Below are 23,316 nucleotides of genomic sequence, written 5' to 3'. Positions count from 1 at the left end.
AGGGGACCAAGGGGCTGGGCAAGAAGCCCAAGACAGAAGGGAACCAAGTGGCAGACAAGCACGTACAGGGGCAGAAGAGGAGGGCAGGTGGCCGAGCTGCTTGAGCAGTTGGGGGTGAGAGGAAAGTTGTGGGGGGAGGGGTGGAATGAGCAAAGGGGGCCGGGGCGATAAACTTGTATCAAGAGGATCTTTATGACACTGAAGGCAATTCAGATCCATACCTGCTCTCCTGCTGGGCCTTGTGCCAGTCCCAGGTGCTGCGAGGCCCTGTTCTGCTGGTACTGGGGATCTCTCCTTCTGCCCCTGAGACACATGGAGAATCAGGCCCAGTCACACCAGACTGAAAGGTGTCCGTGTGTTCCTGGAAATAACCTCTCCAAGCACTTTGGGGTTTGCGCAGCTTCTCGGCCGGGTCAGCCGTGTCGTCTGTACAGAGCCCATAGGTGCCGACTTCATGGGTGCTCCAGGGCTGGAGCACCCATGGGGAAAAATTGGTGGGTGCTGAGCACCCACCAGCAGCTCCCCGTGTCCCCAACCCCATGCTCCAGCTTGCCTCCGCCTCCTCCGCGAGTGCGCCGCCGCATCCTGCTTTTCCCCCCTCCCTCCCAGCGCTTGCGTCGCCAAACAGCTGATTCGCTCAAGCCTGGGAGGGAGCGGGGAGGAGGAGGAATGCGGCGCGCTGGGGGAAGAGGTGGGGCTAGGGTGGGGATTTGGGGAGGGATCCAATGGGGCAGGGAGGGGCGGAGTCAGGGTGGGGCTGGGGGGCGGGGATTTGGGGAGGGATCCAATGGGGCAGGGAGGGGGCGGAGCTGGGGGGGGCGCAAGCACTCACCGGTGCCAACCTAAAAGTTGGCACCCGTGACAGAGCCGATTGCTGAATCCCTCCAGGAAGGCCCACGCATCTGGGTCACAGGTGCAGGGCCCAGGCCTGCAAACCTCTGGGCATAGAACTGTGGGAGTCCTGCTTGTGGAGGATGGGTAGGATCAGGCCCTGTATGTTAGTCACCTGTGTCTGAAGTAGGGTGGGGGGAGCTCTCTTGTTCAATCATCCCCCAGCTTCTCTATTAACAGGAACAATTTTTACTGACAAAGCCACATGTGGCTGGGTGTGGAAGTGGTGTCAGGATATCTGCTGGCCTTTGGCAGCCCAGAATCCAAATCCTGATGAGATGGGCCTGGGGTGTGGCCTGGTGTATGGGGGGAGGCTGGATGCCAGACTGGACTTGATCTACTGTGTCGTGGAGGCAGGGATACTGGATTAGCAGCTCAGCTCTGGCCCTGTGCAATCAGGAGATGGGATAGCAAACTGGAACGGCGGTTGGTCTGGTCTGATGTGGAGACCCTGGTGTTGCATGGGGCTCTCATTTGAACAGATGGCCTGGAATTGTGCCTTAAGCCTTTTTGCTCTGGATTATCTCAGGCCAGGACATTCGGAAATTTGATGTGGATGCCAGCAAGAATTCCTACCTGCTGACAGGGCTGCAGCCAGACACGGATTACCTGCTGACGGTCACTTCACTCTACGGGCAAGTGGAGGGGCCCCCAGCCTCCATTAGGAGAAGAACAGGTGTGTGCATGGCCATGGGAGAGGCTTCCCACTGCTGAGGGGTGGGGGGCAGGGTCTGTGCCAAGAAGCTGGTCTCTCTTTGGCATAGGTGTAGTATTTGTACTATGGTAGCACCCAGAGGCCCCAGACAGGGCTCCATTGTGCCAAGCCCTGTATAGATTGTGACACTCCCCAGGAGCGAGGCACCTCACCACCACCTGTCCTTAGCATGAGGAGGTCACGTCTGTGCGTGCTGTGGATCAGCTCCCGGCAGCCACTGGCAGCCCAAACACTGCCGTCCAGATCCCCCCAGGCCTTGCTCTCTGAATAGGTAGCAATCAGTGCACGCCAATCCCTGAGTCCTCAGAGCATGCAATGCAACGTCCAGCCCCTGATCCACCGGCCACTCCTAGAATGACCAGGCCTGCTGTTCCCAAAGGAACTGCAGGCACCAGCTTGTCAGGAGCAGCACTTGGCTTAACACACAGCACTGAGATATATTGATAGTGAAAACTAGACTAGGTTTATTATCAAAGAACAGAGATTCCTGTGATAGTGAGTAAGGGTATCGGAAAGAAATGGTTACATACAAAACAAAATGATCACCAGCTTTCTAGATAACTTCATTAACAAGGATAACTTCTCCTCCTGTCTGAAGAAGCAGATCTCACCCAACGTGCTTACCAGTGTTTTCAGCCAAGCCTGATGGAGACCCCTCTTTCATGAAGTAATCTCTCAGTCCGTTTGCTTCCTAGGTGAAGGATGCCAGGGTGTCTTCTTTGCCCCCAAATATATTAGAGCAAATCTTTGATGTGCACTTCAAGTATTGTTCTCCCTGCCCACTGTTTGCTTCTTCCTATTACTTTTTCCTCTCTGAAGCCTTTGCAAAACTTTGTTAGCGTTCAATTCAGCCTGCTGAGAGGAGACCCATTGTGAAGCAGACAATACTTCATTTCCATGTAAGCAGCCAGATAGAGAAACATTTCTTGACTGGCAGAAAACCTGTTTTTCACCTTTGCTGGTGACCAGTCCCCTAGACTTTACCTAGAAAACATAATTTTCAGTGTATGTACATAACTCCTTATGAAACCTCTGTACATGCATTTCCCGATACTGATGATGAGTCTTTTGTTTGTGACCTTGCACGGCACTCTTTGGTGAACTAGAACATACGTACCAGGTGCAGGAGATCCCAATAAGCCCTGTGCACTCCCTCTGTGCTCCTCGCCAGTTGGCAAGAAGAGATTCTTGTGTCACAGATGAACACCCATGCACATGTAATGAAGAGAGAGGTCAAGCCCCCAAGAGCTTACGCTCTGAGTATGTCCAGAGGGCCGATAGGACAAACAGCTGGGGCAGCACAAAGTACTAGCAATGCACGTGGCCCCAGGCTTGGCTGGTGTCCCTCTCATGGGAGAGTGATGCACAGGGGGACACAGCAGCTCTGCATCCTGGTCTGGTTGGGGGGGTATTGATATGGTACTGAAGGGATCCTGGCTGAGAGCGCTTTGTAATGTCCAGAAAGCGGGATGAGGTGGCACCTACAGTAGAGTGGGGAGGAGGCTGGGGCTGCTCCTGCAGAAACAGTCCTGACAGTCCCCTGCTGGTTGCCCCCAGCAGTACCATCCCTGGTGCCCTTGGCTGGGTCTCCAGGGGTTTAATGCCATTCTCCAGGCCAGGGCACAGTAGCCTTTCCTTTCCCACAGGTCCCTGGGGAGGGAGGCCCCTATTGTAAAGGGGGGCTCAGCCCTGGGGGTGTCCCCATGGCACAGACATTTCTGGAGACGTTCAAAAGCAGAGGGAGATGGGGAGTTAATGTTGCCATGTCTTTTTCTGGATGGGAGCGTCAGTTGTTCCAGGCCTGGCCCGGGGCTGCTCTGTCTGGTGCCCCACCATGGTGTAGGCAGGAGGAAGAAGGAGCCCTCTGTAGGGGGCTCAAGGGAGCCCTGCTGGGGCTCCTGGGCCTTTCCGGGCCTTTCCAGGCCATTGGGCTCGCGAGCCAAGAATGGTACTACTGATATTGGATACAGGCCATTTTTGTTTGATTCAAGCTCATGAAAGGCCCAGAGAGGCGGAGAAACCCAGGGGCAGAGATACTAGGAGTGGGGAGATCACAGCACGAGGGGATGGGGGGGAGCAGAAAGTGGCTAGCCCAGGGGAAAGGGTCACCACTACCCACCCAGACAGGACACCAGCATGCATGTGCCAATGTCAGCCCCTGTGCGGCCTGCGGGAGGGAGTGGAGTGGCCGTCTCCCCAGCCCTGCTGTTCCTCCCTTCTCATCCCCTCTCTTGGCATAGTGGCTCTCTCACCAGTGCAGCCCCCGGCTTGCCAGCCCTGCAGACTGAATCCCTACCCAGAGCAGGCCCCGCCGAGGCAGTGCCAGAGCTGGCTTCCCCCACGAGCTGCCAGGGAAGGACCCTCCATTGGGAGAGGGTATGCAGCTGTGGTGTGGGCACTGGACTGAGGCCCACCACCTCACTTCCCAGAGGGCTTCTCTGGCGGGAGCCCAGCTATTGGCTCAGCTTGGGAGATGGATTTGGAAGCCTAAGTGTTTCCCTTCGGTGGGCTCCAGGCTCAGTCGAGAGCCTTCGTGCCGCTGAGCTCAACCTGACCGTCTGTCTGTCCTTCCTCTAGAAACAGGCATAGTCCAGTCCCTGAGGACCGTCATTCTGGGCCCAACATCCATCCAGGTGGCCTGGAACATCATCCGCGATGCCCGTGGCTACCGGCTGGAGTGGAGAAGAGCAACAGGTAGGCTGGCCAGGTCCCCAGGGCAGGGGGTGGGGAAGGCTACTGGAGAGGCTGAAATGCCGTGTCTGGTCGGGGTAGGGTGATAGATCCTCACCCTTGATCTCCTCAGGCTCACCTGGGCTCCAGGTCTGGCTCACAGACCGGCCAAGCAGTTCAGGGGGATCCAGATGCTGGTGCCGGGGTCTCTGGGAGGACTAAGGGGAGGGGAGGTGCTGAGAAGGAGCCCCCTGTAGGGGGCTCAGGGGAGTGACTGCCTCATCCCTCCCCACCCCATTCTGGTTCTTAGGTGCTGAGCCCCCACAGACTGTGTCCCTGCCCACCAACATCAACAGCTACCAGCTCACCGGCCTGCAGCCAGCCACGGAATATCGCATCACCCTCTACACACTGTACGATGGGAGGGAGGTGGCCACACCTGTAACCATCTCCCAGACAGGTGAGTGAAAGCCTCTGGGGCCCGCATGGGTGGAGTGGGCAGAGGAGAGGGATCCCAGAGCCTGGAGGTGCCCAGTGCACAATGCAAGTGGCTCTATGACCTCCTACCAGCCTTTTTTGGGGTGGGTGGCCCTCCAAGTGAGTGACGTCCCCAGCACAGGGCCCCTGCTCTGCTCCCGACTCACCCTGCTAGGCTCTGGCCTGGCAGCATGGGTGGGGTCATTGCTGAATGCTGGGCCCCCTGCCAGGCCCAGACTGTGTGGGGCCGACCAACCTGCCCCCTTCCCTGGAGCTCCTTGACTGTAGGTTTTCAAAGGTAGCAACTTGGGTGCTGGGCAAACCATGATCAAACCGATCCCTGCCCTGCCCTTTCCCCTGCACTGGAGCCTCTGTCCAGGCAGCAGCGGAGGTGCCAGGAACCCCATGGACTGGGCGAGGGCAGGATCTCCTGGCCCTGCCAGGCCTGTTCTGACTGTGCCATAGGTCTGTGGTGCCCTGCCCTCTCCTTCCAGTGTTGCATGGTGTCCCAGGCTCTGCCTGCCCAGCTCCGAGCCATAGGCCTAGCGCTGTCTTGTCTTGCAGGAGTGGAGCCCCCAGTGGGCCGCATTTCTGACCTGCGGGTCATTGATACCGTGGGGAAGAGGATCCGGCTGGCCTGGACTGGGGTCCCGGGTGCCACTGCGTACAAGATTGTGCTGCACAACTCCCAGGGTGAGTCTCCAGCGGGGAGCCAGCGCTTGGGGGCCTCAGGGGAGTTGTGGCTGCGGACTGGAGCTCCAGACCCATCCAGAGCTGACTCTCTGGAGTGCCACCTGCCTCCTGACTGGCATCTGAGGCCCAGTGGTGGGGGGACTGGCACAGGCCAAAGCCCTGGAGAACTCACCGTGGTGTCTAGATCCCCAATGGAGGCTAACTGCAGTCATGGGAATGACCCCCGCACACACAGTTAGAGATCCACCCCACATCAGTGCTTCTGCAAAGCAGCCCTTCAGTCCTCCATCTCCCGATCCTGCTGAGAGGACGGGTGGGGGCTTGTTCACTGTTTAGTTGGCTGGCACTAGCCCTGTGCTGAGTGCTTGGGGGCAGCTGGCTGAGATTCTGAGGTAGATGCTAAATCTGAGACCGCAGGTTTTGATGGCATTAAGTCTGTGAGTGACTAAAGCCCACAGTGCCGTGCCCCCTGGCTGCCCCACTTTCTCCTCTGTGCTGTGATTTGGATATTCACTGCAGTGCATTCTGCGCTGTCCCTCTTTGTGTGCTGCACAGCCTTGTGTTGAAGCTGCACTGAAGCTATGATGGGGAAGCTGGGTATTGGGGAATTGCAGGAGGCAGCTTGGATTAGTGGCATAAACCCGTTAGCTGGATACTTTTGCCAAAATGGGCAGCACTGAAATAGTTAAGATTTAGCATTTATGCTGTAATCATTAGGTTCCAGAGTCAACATTCCATGCTCATGTGAATAGAGCAGTTCCCACCTCTGAGATATTGTTTCAGGCTGCTGGCAGACTCAGGCAGGCACTGCTGTGTCTTGTACACTGGGGTCACATTTTGAAGGTTTGCCTTGCACTTGTCAGCCACAGCTGAATTGTGTGACACAGAGCTGATGCCACGAACTGGGGAGCACGTGTTCACAAACTCATGCTCAGTAGTGGGGGGGGGGGGGCGGGTTCCCAGTTCCCAGTCCAGCGGCTCTAGCCACCCCAGGCTTGGCATTCCTCCAGAGCACAGTGGCCACCCTCATCTGGGTGATCTGAAATAGCATGTGTGCTTCCAGGTCCCCCCGGCCATGCAAGTGGGCTCTGAGGGAAGTGCGCTCACCCTGCCCATCGGACCAGACATGTGCATGTGGTGGGGAAGGAGTGGTACCTGCTCCCCCTCCGCTCTCCAGCCCTGTCAGCTCCCCAGGCAAGAGATCTGTGCCCAAAGGCCGAGGAGGCAGCTGGGGTCAGCGTGGCTTGGCCTGTGGGTGGGGGTGCAGTGCTTTGTACCTGGGTCTGAAGGTAGCAGGGATGTCACATCAGCTATGTCAGAGTCCCTTGTGACATCAGAGCTGGAGGGAGCCCTGAGCCTCTTCATTCCTGTCACCCCTGCAGATGGCAGTGACAAGACCAGGCAGATCCCAGGCACCCAGACCACGCTGGAGCTCGAGGACCTGAGAGAGGAGGTCACCTATGTAGTGCGTGTGTCAGCCCTGATTGGCAGGCGCGAGGGCAGCGCTGTCTCCATCAATGTCCGCATTGGTGAGTGCCAGCTAGCCCCGGTGGGTGGGTGGGAGCTGAGATTGGCCTGCGTCAGCCCCACAGAGGATAGGCTGGACTCAGTGTTGTCCTCTCGTGGAGATGGTCCCAGGCACAGTCAGATGGGATTTCTTCCCAGCAACCCCGGGAGCTCTGACTGGGGCATGGGTGGGAGATGGGTTCTTGTCACTTCACACAGGGGTCAGTCCCTCTTTTCCTAGCTCCTTTCCCATGTTCCCTCCCCCAGCAGCAGGCTCAACTGGCATTCAGCACAGCTGGCAGTGTCTCTCTAGAACAGACACCCAGGGGTGCTCATGAGCCCTGAACACTGCACCCAGCCCCACTCTACGAGCCGTGCATGCTATGTCTAGTATTACCCCCACTCCGGGGGCCTGGTCGCTGCACCTTTCCCCTGGGGTAGTCATGTCTGCTCCCCCAGCAGGCTTTGGGCCAGGCCCCTTGGGCTCGCTCTGTCTGACTGGGGGGTTCCCCTGTGTCTCTATGGCAGAGCCGTCAGTGAGCAGCGTGTCCAACCTGCAAGTGGTGCCTGTGGGCGTGGGCCGTGTGCGGCTTCTGTGGAGTGCCATACCCAGGGCCACTGAGTACAAGCTGGTGATCACCAACAGGCAGGGTAAGCGCTGGCCTGCAGAGCGTGGGCATGGGCGTTGGATAGGCTGTGGTAAGGGGGCCATGCCTGCTGGTACCCACTTCTCTGCCTGGCAGAGCTCTGCCGTGCAGGGGTGTCTGCTGAGGCACATGGAGGGATGTCAGTGGAACGTGGATAAAAGGTGGGCAGAATGGGGGGCTGTGATGGGGCAGGGCAGAGGGCCTGGGTCCTGTGGGGGGAACAGGGTGGAGGGCTCGGATCTTGTGGTGGGGAGGGGGGGCTGGGTCCCATGGGGGGCAGTGGGATGGAGGGGCTGGGTCCTGTGGGGTGCTGCAGGGTGGGGCTCATGTGCAGCTGTGACTGAGCAGGGCGGAGGGGCAAGGGCCTGTGGGAGGCAAGGCAGAGCCTGTAGGCAGCTGTGACTGGGCAGGCAGAGGGGTTGGGAGTTATGAGGGGAGCAGGACATGGCTGTGGGGTGGCTGTGACAGGGGCTTTTGTGCTGGGCGAGCCTGGCATGCACCAGTACATTAGGGCCTTCTCCCCTGGGAGCGTCGGAGTGTCTGAGAGCCCTTCCCCCCAGCCGCCCTGTGTCACAGTAGCCATGCTGTGGGAGCCTCGCTCCCTGCTGGGGCACAGAGGCCAACTCCCCTGTACTCTCCCTTGCTGCAGATGGCTCAGAGGAGACCAGGCGCGTCCCCGGCAACCGGAATTTCTTTGAGCTGCAAGATTTGAAGGAGGGAGTCACATACCTGGTGCAGGTGACAACCCTGATGGGCAGCCAGGAAAGTGACCCTGCCACTATCACTGTCCAGCTGGGTACGTCTGCGTGGGGACCCGTGCAGGGGCACGGCTAGCCCTTGGGGGGCAACAAGCTGGCTCAGCACTTGGGCTGAACGGTCCAGCTCTTCCAGCAAGCCTGCGGGGCTGGGTGTTACCACTGCAGGGCGTCTGGCTCTCCCAGTGAAGGCTCTGAGTATGCAGCCCTTGGTTAGCACCAGCATCTGTTCCTGCCCTCTGGCTGGGCTGATTGCGGGGACCGGGCATGACAGACGAGTCTCTGGGGTCTGGACTGACGCTGTCTCCGGCCCTGCAGATTCCCTGTCTGTGGGCAGCGTCACCAACCTGCGGGTGGCTGAGATGAGACCCAACCAGCTGAGGGTCGCATGGAGTGGGCTTCCTGGGGCGACTGGCTACAAGTTGACGTGGCAGGCGAGTGATGGTAGGTGTACTGAATGTGTGTGCGCTCAGGTGGGCCATTGAGGTGAGACTATCCAGACTGGCTCCTTGCCTTGGGGGATGCCCCCATTACCCATCTGCCTCTGCTAGGAGGCACCCAACTGCACCATGGTCTAGTGGTTAGAGCAGGGGACTGGTGTCTGTGCCTGGCTTCTTGCTTAGAGCCAGTGACAGGATCCCCTTTGCTCACTGGCAGTCCACAGCTTGCAGTGTCTTTGGCCTGGGGTACGTTGCTGCCCCAACCTATTCTAGGCCCAGCTGGGCTGGCTGTGCCGTAGCTGGGAATAAGTTGCAGCCTCACAGAGCAGATCCTGCTGCCGGAGGTTTGCAGGCCAGTGCCAGCTGCAGGCAGGGTGGTGCTTGGTTTGGCCATTCCATGCTCAATGGCCTGTGCTTGGCTAACCCATCATTCACTGTTTGAGGAGACCCCGTCCCCCTACTCCCTGGGGAGAGCACAGACTGGAATCCTGGCCCCTGCTGTTCCCAGATTGGTGGGTCACATCCAAATGGCAGCTGCTGTTGCCATTCCCTCCCCGCTGGATGGGGTGCGGCCATGACATGCTGGCCGTGGTCCTCCCTGGTTGTCACAGCATCTTGGCCTGGGGTGTCCATCCCGCAGCAGCTTAGCCCGCCCCCGCCCCCGTCCTCCCAGACCTGCCCTGCCTATGAAATCCAACCCCTGCAACTTGTGCTTCTCTTACCCAGGCCAGGCGATCTCCCGGGTCCTGCCAGCCGACAGGACCTCCTTCAGCATCGAGGAGCTGCAGGCCGGGGCCATCTATGTTATTGGGGTCTCGGCCCTGGTTGGCAGCAGGGAAGGCAGCCCCATCACCATCACGGCTAGAACAGGTGAGGCCTCGCCTGGCCCCAGGGTGCAACTCCTCCCTGCCCCTTGTGGCTCTGTGCGATACTGATCTCTTAGTAACCCAGGCGTCCTGTCTGCCCTCTGTCACAGCTCCGGAGCAGGTGGGGACAGTCTCCAGCCTCAAGGTCCTCTCGTCCAGAAGCAACGTTGTCCGGGTCACCTGGGTTGGAGTGCCTGGGGCAACAGCCTACAAGGTGGTGTGGAGCCGGCGAGACGGTAATGTACCCAGCCAGGCCAACACACTGCCTGTGGTGCCCACGTCCCCAAATCTCTGACCAGCTCTGTTCTGGCTTTGCCCATGGTTGCCCTGGCCTGCAGATCCCATCACTCCACTCCTCTTGCGCTCGAAGGACAGAGGGCCTTTGCCTCCAGCCCTGGAGTCTCCTCTCTGCCATTATCTGACTGGCACAAACCTTGGAGCTGGGCATTATGAGATGAATCTCTGCGTCCCCTGATGAGACGGGATCACTCACCATCACCAGCTAGTGGAGGGCCTGGCTCTGCCTCCCTCTCCCTCCCCCGCTCCGGGCACCAGGAACGAGGCTGGCATCTCTGCCGGCTCTGCCCCTTCCGGGCACCATGTTAACCCTCTGTTCCTTTGCAGGGGGCTCCGAGTCGAGCAAGATGGTTTCTGGTGACACCAGCTCCTTTGACATTCTCAACCTGGAGGGTGGAGTCAGCTACACCGTGAAGGTCACAGCACTGATTGGCAACCGCGAGGGTGACCCTGTCTCCATCGTTGTCACCACACGTAGGTGCTGATGCCTGGCCATGGGAGGCCTGCATCCCTGCTGGGCCTAGACTGGGCTGTGGGTGGAGTTGGTGACTGCCATTGTCCAGGGTGCCCTGGGCCTGGGTAGTGCCCTCCCAGTGGGGTGTGTGCAGGGAACTGGAACTCCCATCTGCTCCTTGCTCTAAGATCTGTGGCCTGAGCTGGTGGGCAGTGCCAGTAGGAGCTGGAGGTGGCGATGCCTGTGCCAGGGAATTAGCAGCAAGTCTGCCCCGGCAACAGTCACCCACGCAGCCCAGAGAGCTCGTCCCAGGCCTCGTGGCATAGCTCCGGCCCCGCCAGGACCTGTCCGAACCCTGACAGGAAGCTGAGGAACCCAGCCCAGTGCTCCCCAGCCTGCCCATGTGGGCCGGGACTCCCAGTGGGGAGCCTCTCTGCGCACCCAGCCTGGCAGCTGCAGCAAGGACTCTCCTCCCCTGACCCCATCCCTCTGTGTTGCTGATCCCCAGCGGCAGAGGTGGCCCCCCAGCCTGTGGGGAACCTGCGAGTGATTGACTCCTCGGACCAGCGCATTCGCCTCACCTGGAGCCCGGCGCCAGGCAGCACCGGATACCGCCTGAGCTGGAGGCCAGCAGATGGTGAGCTCCTTCCCCTCCTCCCTCGCATCTCTCCTGGCACGCCCTGCCCCATTTAACCCGTCTCTCCCCTGGGACAGGGGGGCCGGAGAGGAGCCAGCTGCTCGCCCCCAACGTCAACTCCTACGACATCGAAGGCCTGGAGGTGGGAGAGCGCTACGAGATCTGGATCACCAGCCTGGTGGGCAGCCAGGAGAGCGAGACAGTGGGCATCGCTGCCAACACTGGTACGGGTGACCCTCTTGCAGGCCGGCTCTGTCCTTCCCAGCCCAGGGTCTGAGGACCTGGAAGGAAACCTCCGACCATGGCTGTTCGCTGGCATGTCATCAGGGAGCGGGATGGGACAGGTTTTGCCCTCTCTGGAGTCTGAGCCAACCTAGCAGGCTTAGAAGCCGGCTCTCTTAAGGGGAACCCAATTCTGCTCCCTAGAGACCCTGTCTGGCTGAGCCGTGTCTGGAGCCAGGGGGCCACCCTGTGGCGAAATGCAGAACTGTGCTTCCCCGACCCCTTCTCCCTTGCCTGGTGGGCGGAGTTTGCTCCCCGCGCCCCCACCATCTGTTGGTGAGGGTTGGGGTGGCACCAGGCCCCTGGGCTGGAGTGGGAGGCGCACTCTACACTCTATTCTTTCCTGCCCTTCCAGCACCGCTGGGCCGAGTCACCAATTTCCGGGTGACGGAGACCCGAGACAATTCTGTGACCTTGGCCTGGACTCCGGCTCCCAGAGCCACCGGCTACCTCCTCACCTGGAAGCTGCCCAGAGGTAATGAATAGCTTTCCAGCACGGCTGCCTCTGGAGCTGCGGCGCTACAGCAGGGACCCCTAGAGCCTGCATGGAGCTGTGCCCCATGGCTGCCTGAAGAGATAGGAACCCCGCTTCCATGCTGGGCCACAGCTAGCTCCCAGCTCTGGGACCCCCTCGCTTGCCCAGAACCGGCTCTGCAGAAGTCCTGGCTAAGGCTGTGCAAAGTCCTAGAGGAAACCCAGGCTCGGGGCTAGCTCACTGAAGTGAGATTGGGGCTCAGCCCCCCCTTAATGGGCAGGAGCCCAACTCCCCCAGCTGGCAGCCTGCTCCAGACAGGCCAGGTCACTGCTGGGAATGGGGACCTGCCAGGGGGTCGTTCTGGGGCAGGGTGGATGGGGTGGAGCTGAGCTCAGTCTGGGGCTCTGGAAAGAGGGTCTCTGTTTCTGTTGCTGTGGGATTCTTGACCATCCCCTGTTCAAATACCCCTTCAAAGGGAGAAAGCACTGGGCAGAGAGGTAGGGGGAAGAGGGAGTGGGTAGCAGGGCCCACCTCCCTCAGACCCTGTCTATGCTGAGGTCTCTTGTCCCTGTTCGGGTTAGAGGGAGGCGAGACGCAGAGTACACTGCCTGGGTCAGCAACTTCCCACCAGGTGTCGGGGCTGCGGCTGGGGCACAGATACCTCTTCACCATCCGGCCGCTGTTTGGGAGCGCCAGGGGCGCGGAGTCCACCCTCACCGACCGCACAGGTAAGGGACAGCCTGGATGGCTCCCAGGGCCAGTCCGGCTCCTTTTGGGATGTGGGAGGGGTGGGGACTGGGCTGTGGGGCCTTGCCCCATTGGGGCACTTAGACGTTTGGGGCTCAGCCTAGTTGCTGCTGGGACAGGGGCTCTCGCTAGTCAGCTGGCAGCTCACCTGGAGCCTGACCTCTCTGCTACCACTTGGTAGGGGCACCGTGTGGGGAAGTTCGTCTGCCACTGCCCAGGCTGGGTCTGTTTGATGGCTGTGGAGGCTTCTCCAGCACCAGCTGCCCCTGATCCTGAGCTGCGGGGCAGCGGATGGGAGCGTGGCCTGCACACAGGGGAGTGGCCCTCCAGAGCAGAGGTGCTGGGAGCAACTCCTTTGTCAGGCCCACCCCCAGGAGCTAAACTGGGCGGGGCTTTTCTTCCTGTCCCACCACCCCTCAGGGGCTCCCTCATCACCTTCTCCTGTGCAGTTTGCAGGGACGCTCGCGGTGACATCATCTTCCTAGTTCATGGCACGCGGGACAGTGCCTACAGCGCCGAGACCGTCCGTGCCCTGCTCTCCAACACCGTCTCAGCGCTGGGCCAGCTGGGCCCCGATGCCTCCCAGGTACTGGGGGGCAGGGCTGGCCTGGGGGCTGGGCTGGCCTGGGGGCTGGGCTCTGGTTCTCCCCACTGATGCGGGGGGTGAGGGGAAGGAACGTGCACCCTGCACATGTACCCCTTGTTCCTCTACCTGCCCTGGGGGCTGCCTCGGGCCATTTTGTGTCTCCCCTTCCCCTGCCCTTGGGCTGGTCCCACCCCGTCCTGGGACCGCATCATGGCTGTGAGCTCAGTAGCCTGGCTGACCTCTTGCCTTCTTCCCCAGGTGGGCCTAGTGATCTACAGCTACCGCAGCATCCCGTGGGTCCTGCTGAATCACTCCAGTGACCTGGGCGCTGTCCTGGAGCGGATCCGCACCATGCGCTACGAGGAGCCCAGCGGCAATGCCCTGGGTAAGGGGCACTGTGCCTGCAGCCTGAGCTCCCCCAGGGTGCCCCACAGTGCCTGCTATGAGGTGGGAGTGATGCCAGCTTTGGATGCCGTGCTTCTTAGATGCCATGATGCCAGGGGATAAGGACAGAACACAGTAATGGGGGAGGGGCAGGAAGGGAGGTGGTCCTGTACTCTGAGAGTCCTGTGCAGTGGCGGGTTGGACTCTGCACCCCCAGGCCATGGGAACACCTTCCCAGTTGGCTAAGGTCCCGCTCTAGAGTTAACCTTGAGTGGGGGTGAGTGGTGATGAGGGAGGGGACAGAGGTGGCGGGGCCCTATGGGGGGTGAGATGGGGTTGGCATCAAACCTGCTTTGTAGTGATACCCTTTCTCTCTGCAGGAGCTGCCATCAACTTTGCCAGGACCTACATGCTGAGCCCCAGTTTAGGGCGCCGGCCTGGTGTGCCAGGGGTGCTGGTGGTGCTGGCAGACAGCCCCTCTGGTGACGATGCCATTGGGCCGGCCAGGGAGATCAAGGCAGCAGGTGAGAGCTGGATCCCTGGAGCTGGGATCTGGCGTTTGAGCCAGGTGGAGAGGGTGGGATGGGTGTCGCAGACCCATATGATCGGTGCTACACCCCCAGCTTTGGAACCCCTTCAGCATGCCAGTCCCCCTCCGGGTCTCGTGCTTTCTCCAGGGTAAACCACTCGGCTTCACCACCTCCTTTGACTGGTCCTCAGTACCTGCAGCTTTCCTGTTTCACACTGTTCAGCAAGTCCAGCTGAGACAGACCCCGAGGGAGACTTGCCCGCTCTTGGGGGGGAATCAATGCACCTCGCCGAGCGTTTGCAGTGACACTTCCACAGTCAGGTTAATTCGCTAACTGGAGCAGGGCATAGGAAGGCCTTAGGGTAGTCTAGAGAACTGAAGGTTAAAGCACAGACCGTTCTGGTTAGTAGAGCCCAGCCAAGCTGTAGTGACCCCTTGGTTCAAGCTGTGTCTGTCTCCCTCCGTCTGATCTTCTCCATCAGACTCCAGGTGAGAGCCCAGACTCCTTCCAGTAGCTAGCTCTGATCCCCCACCTCACCCTTTTCCAGTCCTTTGTTCTCGCCCTGGGGAAATGCTGTTCAGCCTCCCTCTGGGTCATTGAGTGCTAAGTGCCAATGTCTGAGCAATTGGATTTGCCATTGTCTTCTCCGATGCTCCATTGATATAGGGCATAAGTCCCAGACAGCTAGGCCTGTCCCGAGCCTGCCCCGAGAGCAAACAGTCCTTTTCCACCCACTAGGTAACAATTCATCATATGGGGGAAACCGAGGCACCAACCAGACTCATACAAGTATTACAAAATGTTCCCACTTTGTCACATCAGGCAATAGTTGGGGGGCTGAGGAAGGAGGAAGAGGGCAGGAGGGTAGGGAAGGAGTGGACAATGATGGGAAAGGAGGGGTGTGTGGGGGAGGGGTGGGAAGTAGCAGGAAGGAAGGGGATTGTGGGGGCACCTTCTCCCTCTCCCCTTTACTGCTGGGTTGGTCAAAACCCCTGCTCAGGGCAGTAGTGCCAGAGCCTCTAACCCCTTTCCCTTCACTCCCCTGAGCAGTGGGTCCAGGGGGGTTAGTGCCAGGCTGGCCCCCCTGAGGCTCCTGTCTGCTGCTCTGTGCAGGGATCCAGGTGCTGGCGGTGGGCATGGACGGGGCAGATCGTGAGCAGCTGCGCCGCATTGTCACCAATGAAGACCCACGCCATGTTTTCTATGCCAAGGATTCGAGGGCCGGTCTGTCAGAGCTGGAGGACAGGCTCGCCAGCACCCTCTGCAGGATGACTGTCACGGACAGGGTAAGAGCGGGGAGTGGCCTGCCAGGGGGAAGCTGCCTTCTGCCCCGGTAGGATTGCCATTTGCCAACCCTCCTGGTTTTGCCAGGAGTCTCCCAGAATTGGTCTCTAGCTCCTGGAGGCTACTGAAGCCAAACTGGGAGATTTTAGGCCGCTAAAAGTCTGGTGGCACAGCAGGACTAAGGCAGGACCTCCACGTGCTGCCCCTGCCCCAAGCATTGACTCCGCAGCAGCTGAGAACTGCGGCCAATGGGAGCTGCAGGGGCGGTGCCTGCAGACAATGGCAGCATGCGGAGCCCCCTGCCCACCCATCCAGGGGCCGCAGGGACACGCCAGCAGGGCAGGCAGAGAGCCTGCCTTAGCCCCACTGCGCCGCCAACTGGGAGCTGCCTGAGGTAAGTACCACCCAGCCGTAGCCTGCACCCCTCCTGCACCCCAACCCCCTGCCCCAGCCCTGAGCCCTCTCCTGCACCCAAACTCCCTCCTAGAGCCTGCACCCCTCACCCCCCCCACACTCCAACCCCCTGTCCCAGCCCTGAGCCCCCTCCTGCATCCAAACTCCCTCCCAGAGCCTGCAGCTTGAGCCCCCTCCCACACTCCAAACCCGTGCCCCATCTCTGAGTCCACTCCGGAGCCCACAGCCCGTACCAACTCCCGCACCGCAGCCCAGCCCCAGCCCGGTGAAAGTGAGTGTGGGAGAGCAAGCGATGGAGGGAGGGGGAATGGAATGAGCGGGATATGGCCTCAGAGAAGGGGCGGGGCCTTAGGGAAGGGGCAGGGCAAGGGTGTTTGGGTTTGTGTGATTAGACAGTTGGCAACCCTGGCCCCGGGGCTGACCCCAACTGCAGGCCTGGGAGCTATCCCAGAGCCAGGTTGGAGCTGCTGTTGGGTGGGGGGATAGGAAGCTGCAGGTGACTGAAGCCGTGGGGCTGGGGGCAGCTTTCCCTTCCCCCTGCTCATGCAGCATCTCTGTGGCCCACGTGTATAATGTCCCCCTGCAGGTGGGGGGTGCTGCTCCCTGCCCCAGGGGCTTGGCACGGGGTCGAGCTGACTTGGCTGCCCAGGGCACTCTTTTTAATACAGAACTTTTCCCCCTCAGCTGGAGCCCTGCACAGTTCAGTGTCCCAAGGTGAGTCCCACGCCAGTCAGCACCTCTGCAGCTTCCTCCCACGAGGAAGCCGGCCCTAGACGGGGCTGCAGGAGAGCGACTGCAGATAGCCGGACCCCTCCTGGAGCTGGGGGGGATGGGCCAGCATGGAGTTATTGTGGGGGATCAGTGCAGTCGGAGGGGAGGCAGCGTGGAAGGGCTGGGCTGTGTGAAAGGCCTGGTTGGGTTGGGGCAGCGTACTGGAGAGAGGGTGGGCGAGAGGACTCCAGGCTCTGGTAAAGTGGGGAGTCAGGAGATATCGAGCTGCCCTTGGGAGGTGAGGGCGCTCCAACCCCAGGTGTATCTGCCACGGTGGTGGGTGTGAGAGCACGAGGCCCCGGGCCAGGAAGGTGGGGAGAGGCGGGTTGGGTGATGGCTTTTCCCTGCCAGCTCTGCACTGACTCCTGGTGCAGCCTGGCCCGCCCCATTGCTGTCTGAGCTGCCCTCGGCATGGCTGGGCCTAGGTGCAGGAGGTGGAGATGCCCACGGGTGGCTCTTCCGCCTGTTGCTGCGCTGCCCCCTAACTGGCCTCTTTGCTGTTTTGCTGCAGGGTGAGAAGGGGGAGCCCGGCCAGACTGTGAGTATTACAGGATTTGCTGGAGGGGTGCCGGGGTGCAGGGCGGGGGAGGGTCTGCTCCCCTCCCAGGGCCTGCGAAGCCGCTTTGGTTTAGTGGCTTAGCTGATGGACTTAGAAGCTCTGACTGCTGATCAGCCTACGTCCTGGGAGCAGGAACGGCCATTCATTCCTGTCTTTGTCTCTCTGTGCAGGGGCAGAAAGGACGCATGGGGCAGCCTGGCCCCCCTGGAGACCCGGTAACACCCCCCTCTGTGTGTGGGCCCCTGGGTTGTGGGGTTGTGGTGCCGAGCTCTCCCTGCACTCAGTGTGGGTCGGGTGCAGACCCCGTGTTAGTGTCAGGGCCTCGCCAAGGCACAAGGCATGCCTGGAAATGGGCTGGGACTGGGGAGCTCCGCTGAGGGGTGATGCCGCTGACAGCCCCAGAGCCTCTGCGCAGTGAGGGCTCGTGTGAGGAGGAGCGCGGGGGCTTTTAGGGGGCCTTATTACAAATCCCCAGTAAGCAGGCAGGGGGAGATCAAGGGACCCCTCCCTGGGCCTCCTGCTGCGCTGAGCTCCTCGGGGGCCCTCACTGGCCTGGCCTGAGAAAGCTTCTTGTGGCAGCTAATGGTCCTGCCTCTTCTTTGGAGAGGCGCAGAGAGCAGGAGAAGGAGGTGCTGCAGGGTGATGGGCACAGAGGGGCCTCTGTGACGTTATTAATATAATCTGGGACCATATAGATCATTGTTGCAACCAAGGTCCTGTAGTGGCACCAAATCTGGTATAAAGGAGATCAAATAAGGTGCCTAAGACAGGGTTTGGTTTGCATAGAAACCCTAGCCTTGGCCTGTAACTGCCCTGCTTTAAGCAGTTTGTCCTAAATTAATACTCTCAGTTGGGTCCCACCAGAACCAGCATCGTTACAGCCTCCCAAGGCCCCGAACCCGCCCTTACCACTGGGGGCGCATCCCCACGGAATAACCCCGTGTCATTTCTCCATGGCTGTTTTCTCTCCTCTCCTTTCTAGGGGCTCAATGGGCTTCCGGGCCCCCCAGGACCAGTGGGGCCACGGGGTGCCCCAGGCGAGATCATCGAGCGGCCAGGGCAGAAGGGGGAAAGAGTGAGTGAGTGCCCTTCACACCCTGTGCCGTGGGGGAGGGGCCAGGGCTGGATGGCTGCATTGTAGGGGCAGAACATCCACTTTGTTCAACTCTGATCTCCTTCCGAGACGGTGCCCTGGGGTCCCTCTGGGTGCATCCCCCAGGCCCATGTCCACTATGGAGCCTCTTGGTGTCCCTATTGGTGGCACGCATGCCCTTGAAGCCCATTGGCAGTGCTGGGCACGAGGGGCATGGACAGCACCGAGTACAAGGCACTAGGCCCATTGGTGGTGCTGGGTACCAGGGGCACGGACAGGCTGGGTCAGAGGTACTGGGGCCATTGGTGGTGCTGGGTACCAGGGTACAGACAACACTGGGTCAGAGGTACTGGGGCCAGTGATGGTGCTGGGTGCCAGGGGCATGGACAGGCTGGATCAGAGGTACCGGGGCCATTGGCGGTGCTGGGTGCCAGGGGCATGGACAGGCTGTGGGTCAGAGGTACTGGGGCCATTGGCGGTGCTGGGTGCCAGGGGCATGGACAGGCTGTGGGTCAGAGGTACCGGGGCCATTGGCGGTGCTGGGGATGCAACTAACTTTCACAACCCCCTTTCTTCTGGGGTTTCTCTGGCACTGGGACCCAGGAGAGATTCTATCCCCATGGAATCACTTGGGGAGCTAAAAGCAAGTCCAAATGGGGTTCTGCAGTAAGAGCTTTGGACAAATCCCAGCTGATGGGACCCTCTAAGCAGAGATGCCCTGTCCCAAATGTAGCCCCCGTGGCTGCCCCGGCATGGCTCAACACTCTGGGATGACTTTGAATGTAAATGGCTTTTCACTCTGGGGCGTGAACCTGCCTGGGAATGGTGGGGGCAGTGGCCAGAGCAGAGCCAGGACCTGCTGGTTTATTCCCTTCTCTGTTTCCAGGGATACCCAGGAGCGGATGGGATCCCAGGAAGCCCTGGTCGCCCTGGCAACTCTGGCTCTCCTGGCCAGCCGGTAAGTAGTTCCTCCTAGTTCCTCCTCTTGGGCCATATTTACCATTGTTCTTTGCCCCCCTGGTGATTTGCATCCTCCTTCCCGTGATGCTTTGCAGCACTGGCTATTACTTGACTTCATCCCATGTAACGAGGGCTGTAGAAGTCCAGATTAAATGGGTCTCTGAGACCCGCATTGCCCCGTCATCTCCTGTGTCGATCCCCTTCCAGGCCCTACCTCCTGCCTGTGGTGACTGTAACTTCAGTGCCATGGACTGTAGTGATTACCCTGCTCTTGCTTCTGTGTCTGCGTCCTGCTCCATGCATGGCCACGTGCATACCTGATCTCGCGGCTTCAGTCTCCTGCTCCCTTGGCCGGAGGACACTCCTCATCTTGGTGTTTGATTTTTTTTTTTTTTTTTTTTTTTTTTTCTTTTTTTTTTTTTTCAGGGTAGACAAGGCATTCCCGGCCTCCGAGGGCTCCCGGTAGGTAGAGCTCCCGCTTCCCCTTTAGCCTTGCTCCCTGCTCTGGAGCACCCCTGCTCACTGTTGCCTTTGCCTTCCAGGGGGAGCAGGGCCCAGTGGGGCCTCCCGGGCAGCGGGGAGAGAAAGGCGAGCCGGTAGGTAGAAGTGCATCCTGTCCAGTGCCACCTAACGTGGCCACCATCTTGGATTTCCCACCAAGCAGGGCAATCCCAAAGGCTCCGCTCGGAAAGAGCGAGCGAGTTCTGTCTGCAGCAGCCTCTGCCGGCACCCAGCCATGGGGGGGGGGTCCACAGGCCCCTCCCACCTTATGTAACCCCTGATCCCTCCAAGCTCTGTGTCCCGCAGCCCTAGCAGGTTCTGGCGTTGGCAAGAGGGAGGCCCTCCACCTTAGATCCAGTAAGACACCTCTCTGTAAATTACACACACTTCATACTGGGGTCACAGCAGCACTCCCAAGCTGAGCAGGGTGGAACCAGCTCAATGCTTGGAGTGGAGACTCCATTGGCTCTGGAGTGCTGTGAACAACTCAGTAGGGATTGCTCTCCTTTGATCTCGGTGCCGTCTCCTGGTGCCAGGGATGCTGTGCTGCTGGATAAGTCATAAAACTGAGTTCCTGGCCACTTGTGATCGCTAACGGTCCCCTGGCCCATTGCCCAAGAGTCACCTCCATGTTCACCCCCACGTCCTGGCCAGAGTCCAACTCTGGTAACTCTGTGCAGCCTTCCCCGATTCCTTCTTCGCTGCCCGTCCTGAACTGTGGTGCAATGTTGCTGGTACAGCTGCCATGTCTTCTCCCAGAGAAGCTGAGGCACTTGTATATGGGGCTGGGCTGGTGTGCTGAGGTTTGGCCTTCTGTTTTGTGTAGGGAGATCCAGGAGTGATTGTGAACGGAGGAGGGAGGCTGCCTGGCCGGAAAGGGGAGCCTGGGAGTCCGGTACGTAGTAGAAAGCAGGATTGGACTGTGCAGTCATTGGGGTACAGGAACAAAAGGAGAGGTCCTGTAGCCCAGGGCCCTGGCATCCCCAGTGAGACTGCGGGGGGGGGGGGGGGGGGGGGGCGGTGGCTTTGTATCTCTCACCCCATGGTGTGAACCTCTGGCATCCGTTCAGTGGCACCGAGAGCGTTCCGATGAATCTCCGATTGCACGATTGCACGAGGATTGGTGTCCCCAGGGCACTTCTGCTCTGAATAGATCTGTGCTCAGCTCTTATTCTATGGACCCTGCCCTCTCAGGCCTCCTCAACACGGGCGTAGTTTGGGAGGGTGGTGGGGCATTGCTCCCCCCCCCCCCCCCCCCGAAGTGCAAGCCTCAGGCAGGCACGGAATTTGCCCCCGCACATGCAGCCCCGTTAGCCTGACTGGAGCTGCCCCTCAGATATAGAAGTTATACTACGCCTGTGCTTCTCAGTGCTGTCCCTGCCCTGTGGCTGGAGGCTTGAGGGACTCGTAGGCTTGCCCAGTGCCAGATGAGCAGGGATCCAGCCCTCCCAGCAGCCCTGCCTCGGTCTGTCACCCTCTAGGCCTCGCACTGAGGTTCTTAGACTCCTTGCTGCTGGGCCACCAGCTCTGGGTCTGCCAGCACATGGAGTGAGGAGGCCTCCTGCCATAACCCTGTTCCACAGAGACTGAGGGCCCTGCCTCTAGGGCGAAGCTGTGCCAGGCTACAGCAGAGCCTGCACACAGACATGCTGGGCAGTATGGGCAGCATATGAGCACTGGCTGGACAACACTTGGGTTTGATGGCTGCGCTGCAGACCTGCATGGCTGGCTGCAGGGGCTCATCCCAAAATCCAGGGTCCTCAGTCCGTGGTGCACTTGCTCCCCAGCACAGAGCACTGATGGAGCCTCTCTGATTCTCTAGGGAAATCCTGGCATCCCTGGGAACCCTGGGCCTAGAGGAGCGGTCGGTGATCCAGGACCTCCTGGGCCCATTGGACCTCCAGGGCCATCAGGACCTGCTGGAGAGTTTGTCAAGGTGCGTTCCCCCTCCCGCTTGGGAGGAGCTGTTCAGAGGCCCTGCCCCAGGCAGCTAGATGAAGAGACACATCGAGCCCCCTCCCCTGTGCATGCAAGCAAACAGCCTCCTCCACAACACTGTGCACCCGCCCGGCAGCCCCCACGCAACCCCTCCACAGCTCCTTCCATGCACACAGGCCCTGCCATGCCTTGCCTCCCCGGGCATGCAGCTCCCCCGCACCCCGTGCATACAGCAGCCTGCCCCAGCACCTTCCACACAGCCAGGCCCTGCCTGTGGGAAGCTCGCCTGGCCTGGGGGGGCTGAGGTTTCGGGTTGGGGTGTGCACTCAGGAGCCTGGGCTGCAGAGGAAGCTCAGGCAGTGCCTGGGGCTCGGGCAGCAGCGGGGCTGGGGAAAGGTGGTGGGGCAGGCCCTCAGCTGGGCGTCGGAGGCACACCGCAGGCTGAGGAAGCGGTACGGTTAGGGCAGCTGCGCTGGCACCGAATCCCTGCTCCCCTGCCCCGGGCGCCCAGAGCAGCCACCCGCCTGGCTCCTTCCTCCCCTTCCTGGCTGCTGCTCTTATGCAACCGCTAGGGGGTCCTGTCCTGGAAGGGAAACAGCCCTTCTCTGTCCCCTAAACGATGTGGCTCTGCCCAGCTCGGCTCCAGCCCCCACCTCCAGGCGTTCCCTCTCCCCAGGCTGCTCCATCTCGCACCTTCCCTGGCTACAGGGGTGGAAACAGATCAACCCCCACAATGGAAATTAGCCCCCATTGCCCCCCTGATTCTGCTGCCTCCTGCTGTATGTGCATCATCCCCCTCCCCCCCCCCCATGTGTGCGCACTGTGTGTTCGTGGATCTCTCACCCGTGCACACGTGGCCCCTGGCTAGGTGTGCGCACACGAGTCAGTTACTTCTGGTGGGTGGGCATCATGCTGAGCTGTATCGTTGCTTGTGGTTTCCCCGCCAGGTGCCTTGGGCTGTGAGTGCATCAAACCCACTGAGCATTGCGTGCCCAGGGCTGCCCAAGGGGCGCTAGGATGCCAGGTGCAGGGAGCCCTCCCTTTAACCCTGTGTATTTCCTCTTGCAGGGGGCGAAAGGCGAGCGAGGGGAGCGGGTAAGTGACTTGCCTCTTCCCCCTGCGTGCTGCGCTCTGGCCTGGGAGAGGCTGACAGGCTGTGATGCTCAGCTGCACTTGCCCCTTCATGCCAACGGGTGGGGTCCTGCAATGCTGTGACAGGACAGGAGTGGGCTCTGCTCCCTGCATTGTGGAGCTGGCCTGTGGGAGCTGCAGCCAGTTAGCCACAGGGCTGAGCCAAGACACGCTCCCCTGGGGTGGGTGGGCTGTGTTTGGGTGCAGAGCGAGCTCGTGGGGCCGTCAGGGCATAGCCAGGCGAGAGGGGTAGGAGGAGTGTGACGTGATATCTGAGCTCCCTGTGATTGTCTCCCTAGGGCCCCCCCGGGCTGATTGATGGGGTATCTCCCGGAGGAGAGCCAGGCATCCCGGTGAGTACCTCCCCCCTGCCATACCAGGGCCAGGAGTGGAGATGCATGGCAGGTGGGGATGGGGGGAAGGTGACTCTGTTGGGAGGGTGTGTGGGGGGGGGAAGTTGGGTGAGGAGGACTGGGATGGGGGGGGGTATGAGTTAGGGAAGGGGCAGAATAAGGCTCCATAGAAAGGAAATTCCCCTTGCTAGATGTGGGCAGTGTTAACCTTGGGCTGAGGTTGGCTTCCCATCAACGCTGTGGCTGGGCTGAGGAGGCCA

The 23,316-nt window shown here is 60.4% G+C and overlaps 1 protein-coding gene across 1 annotated transcript in view; it reads left to right on the top strand.

The window, feature by feature from the left end:
- Positions 1–23,316, top strand: part of COL7A1 (collagen type VII alpha 1 chain) — a 120,299-nt gene that overhangs the window by 32,095 nt on the left and 64,888 nt on the right. The window contains 30 exon segments of the mRNA XM_065552763.1: positions 1,421–1,567; positions 4,184–4,300; positions 4,587–4,736; positions 5,318–5,446; positions 6,829–6,975; positions 7,481–7,603; positions 8,249–8,395; positions 8,673–8,798; positions 9,521–9,664; positions 9,771–9,896; positions 10,285–10,431; positions 10,920–11,048; positions 11,126–11,272; positions 11,686–11,805; positions 12,387–12,533; positions 13,002–13,138; positions 13,397–13,523; positions 13,903–14,046; positions 15,166–15,338; positions 16,435–16,464; positions 17,033–17,059; positions 17,251–17,295; positions 18,063–18,155; positions 19,060–19,131; positions 19,560–19,595; positions 19,676–19,729; positions 20,461–20,529; positions 21,457–21,570; positions 22,641–22,667; positions 23,003–23,056. Of these exon segments, the coding sequence (XP_065408835.1) occupies positions 1,421–1,567; positions 4,184–4,300; positions 4,587–4,736; positions 5,318–5,446; positions 6,829–6,975; positions 7,481–7,603; positions 8,249–8,395; positions 8,673–8,798; positions 9,521–9,664; positions 9,771–9,896; positions 10,285–10,431; positions 10,920–11,048; positions 11,126–11,272; positions 11,686–11,805; positions 12,387–12,533; positions 13,002–13,138; positions 13,397–13,523; positions 13,903–14,046; positions 15,166–15,338; positions 16,435–16,464; positions 17,033–17,059; positions 17,251–17,295; positions 18,063–18,155; positions 19,060–19,131; positions 19,560–19,595; positions 19,676–19,729; positions 20,461–20,529; positions 21,457–21,570; positions 22,641–22,667; positions 23,003–23,056 (3,248 nt within the window).

This window comes from Chrysemys picta, chromosome 7 (assembly GCF_011386835.1).
Source record: "Chrysemys picta bellii isolate R12L10 chromosome 7, ASM1138683v2, whole genome shotgun sequence".
In the NCBI taxonomy this organism is placed as follows: Eukaryota; Metazoa; Chordata; order Testudines; family Emydidae; genus Chrysemys; species Chrysemys picta.
Note: the sequence above shows the minus strand (reverse complement) of the source record. Positions and strands in the feature narration are given on the sequence as shown.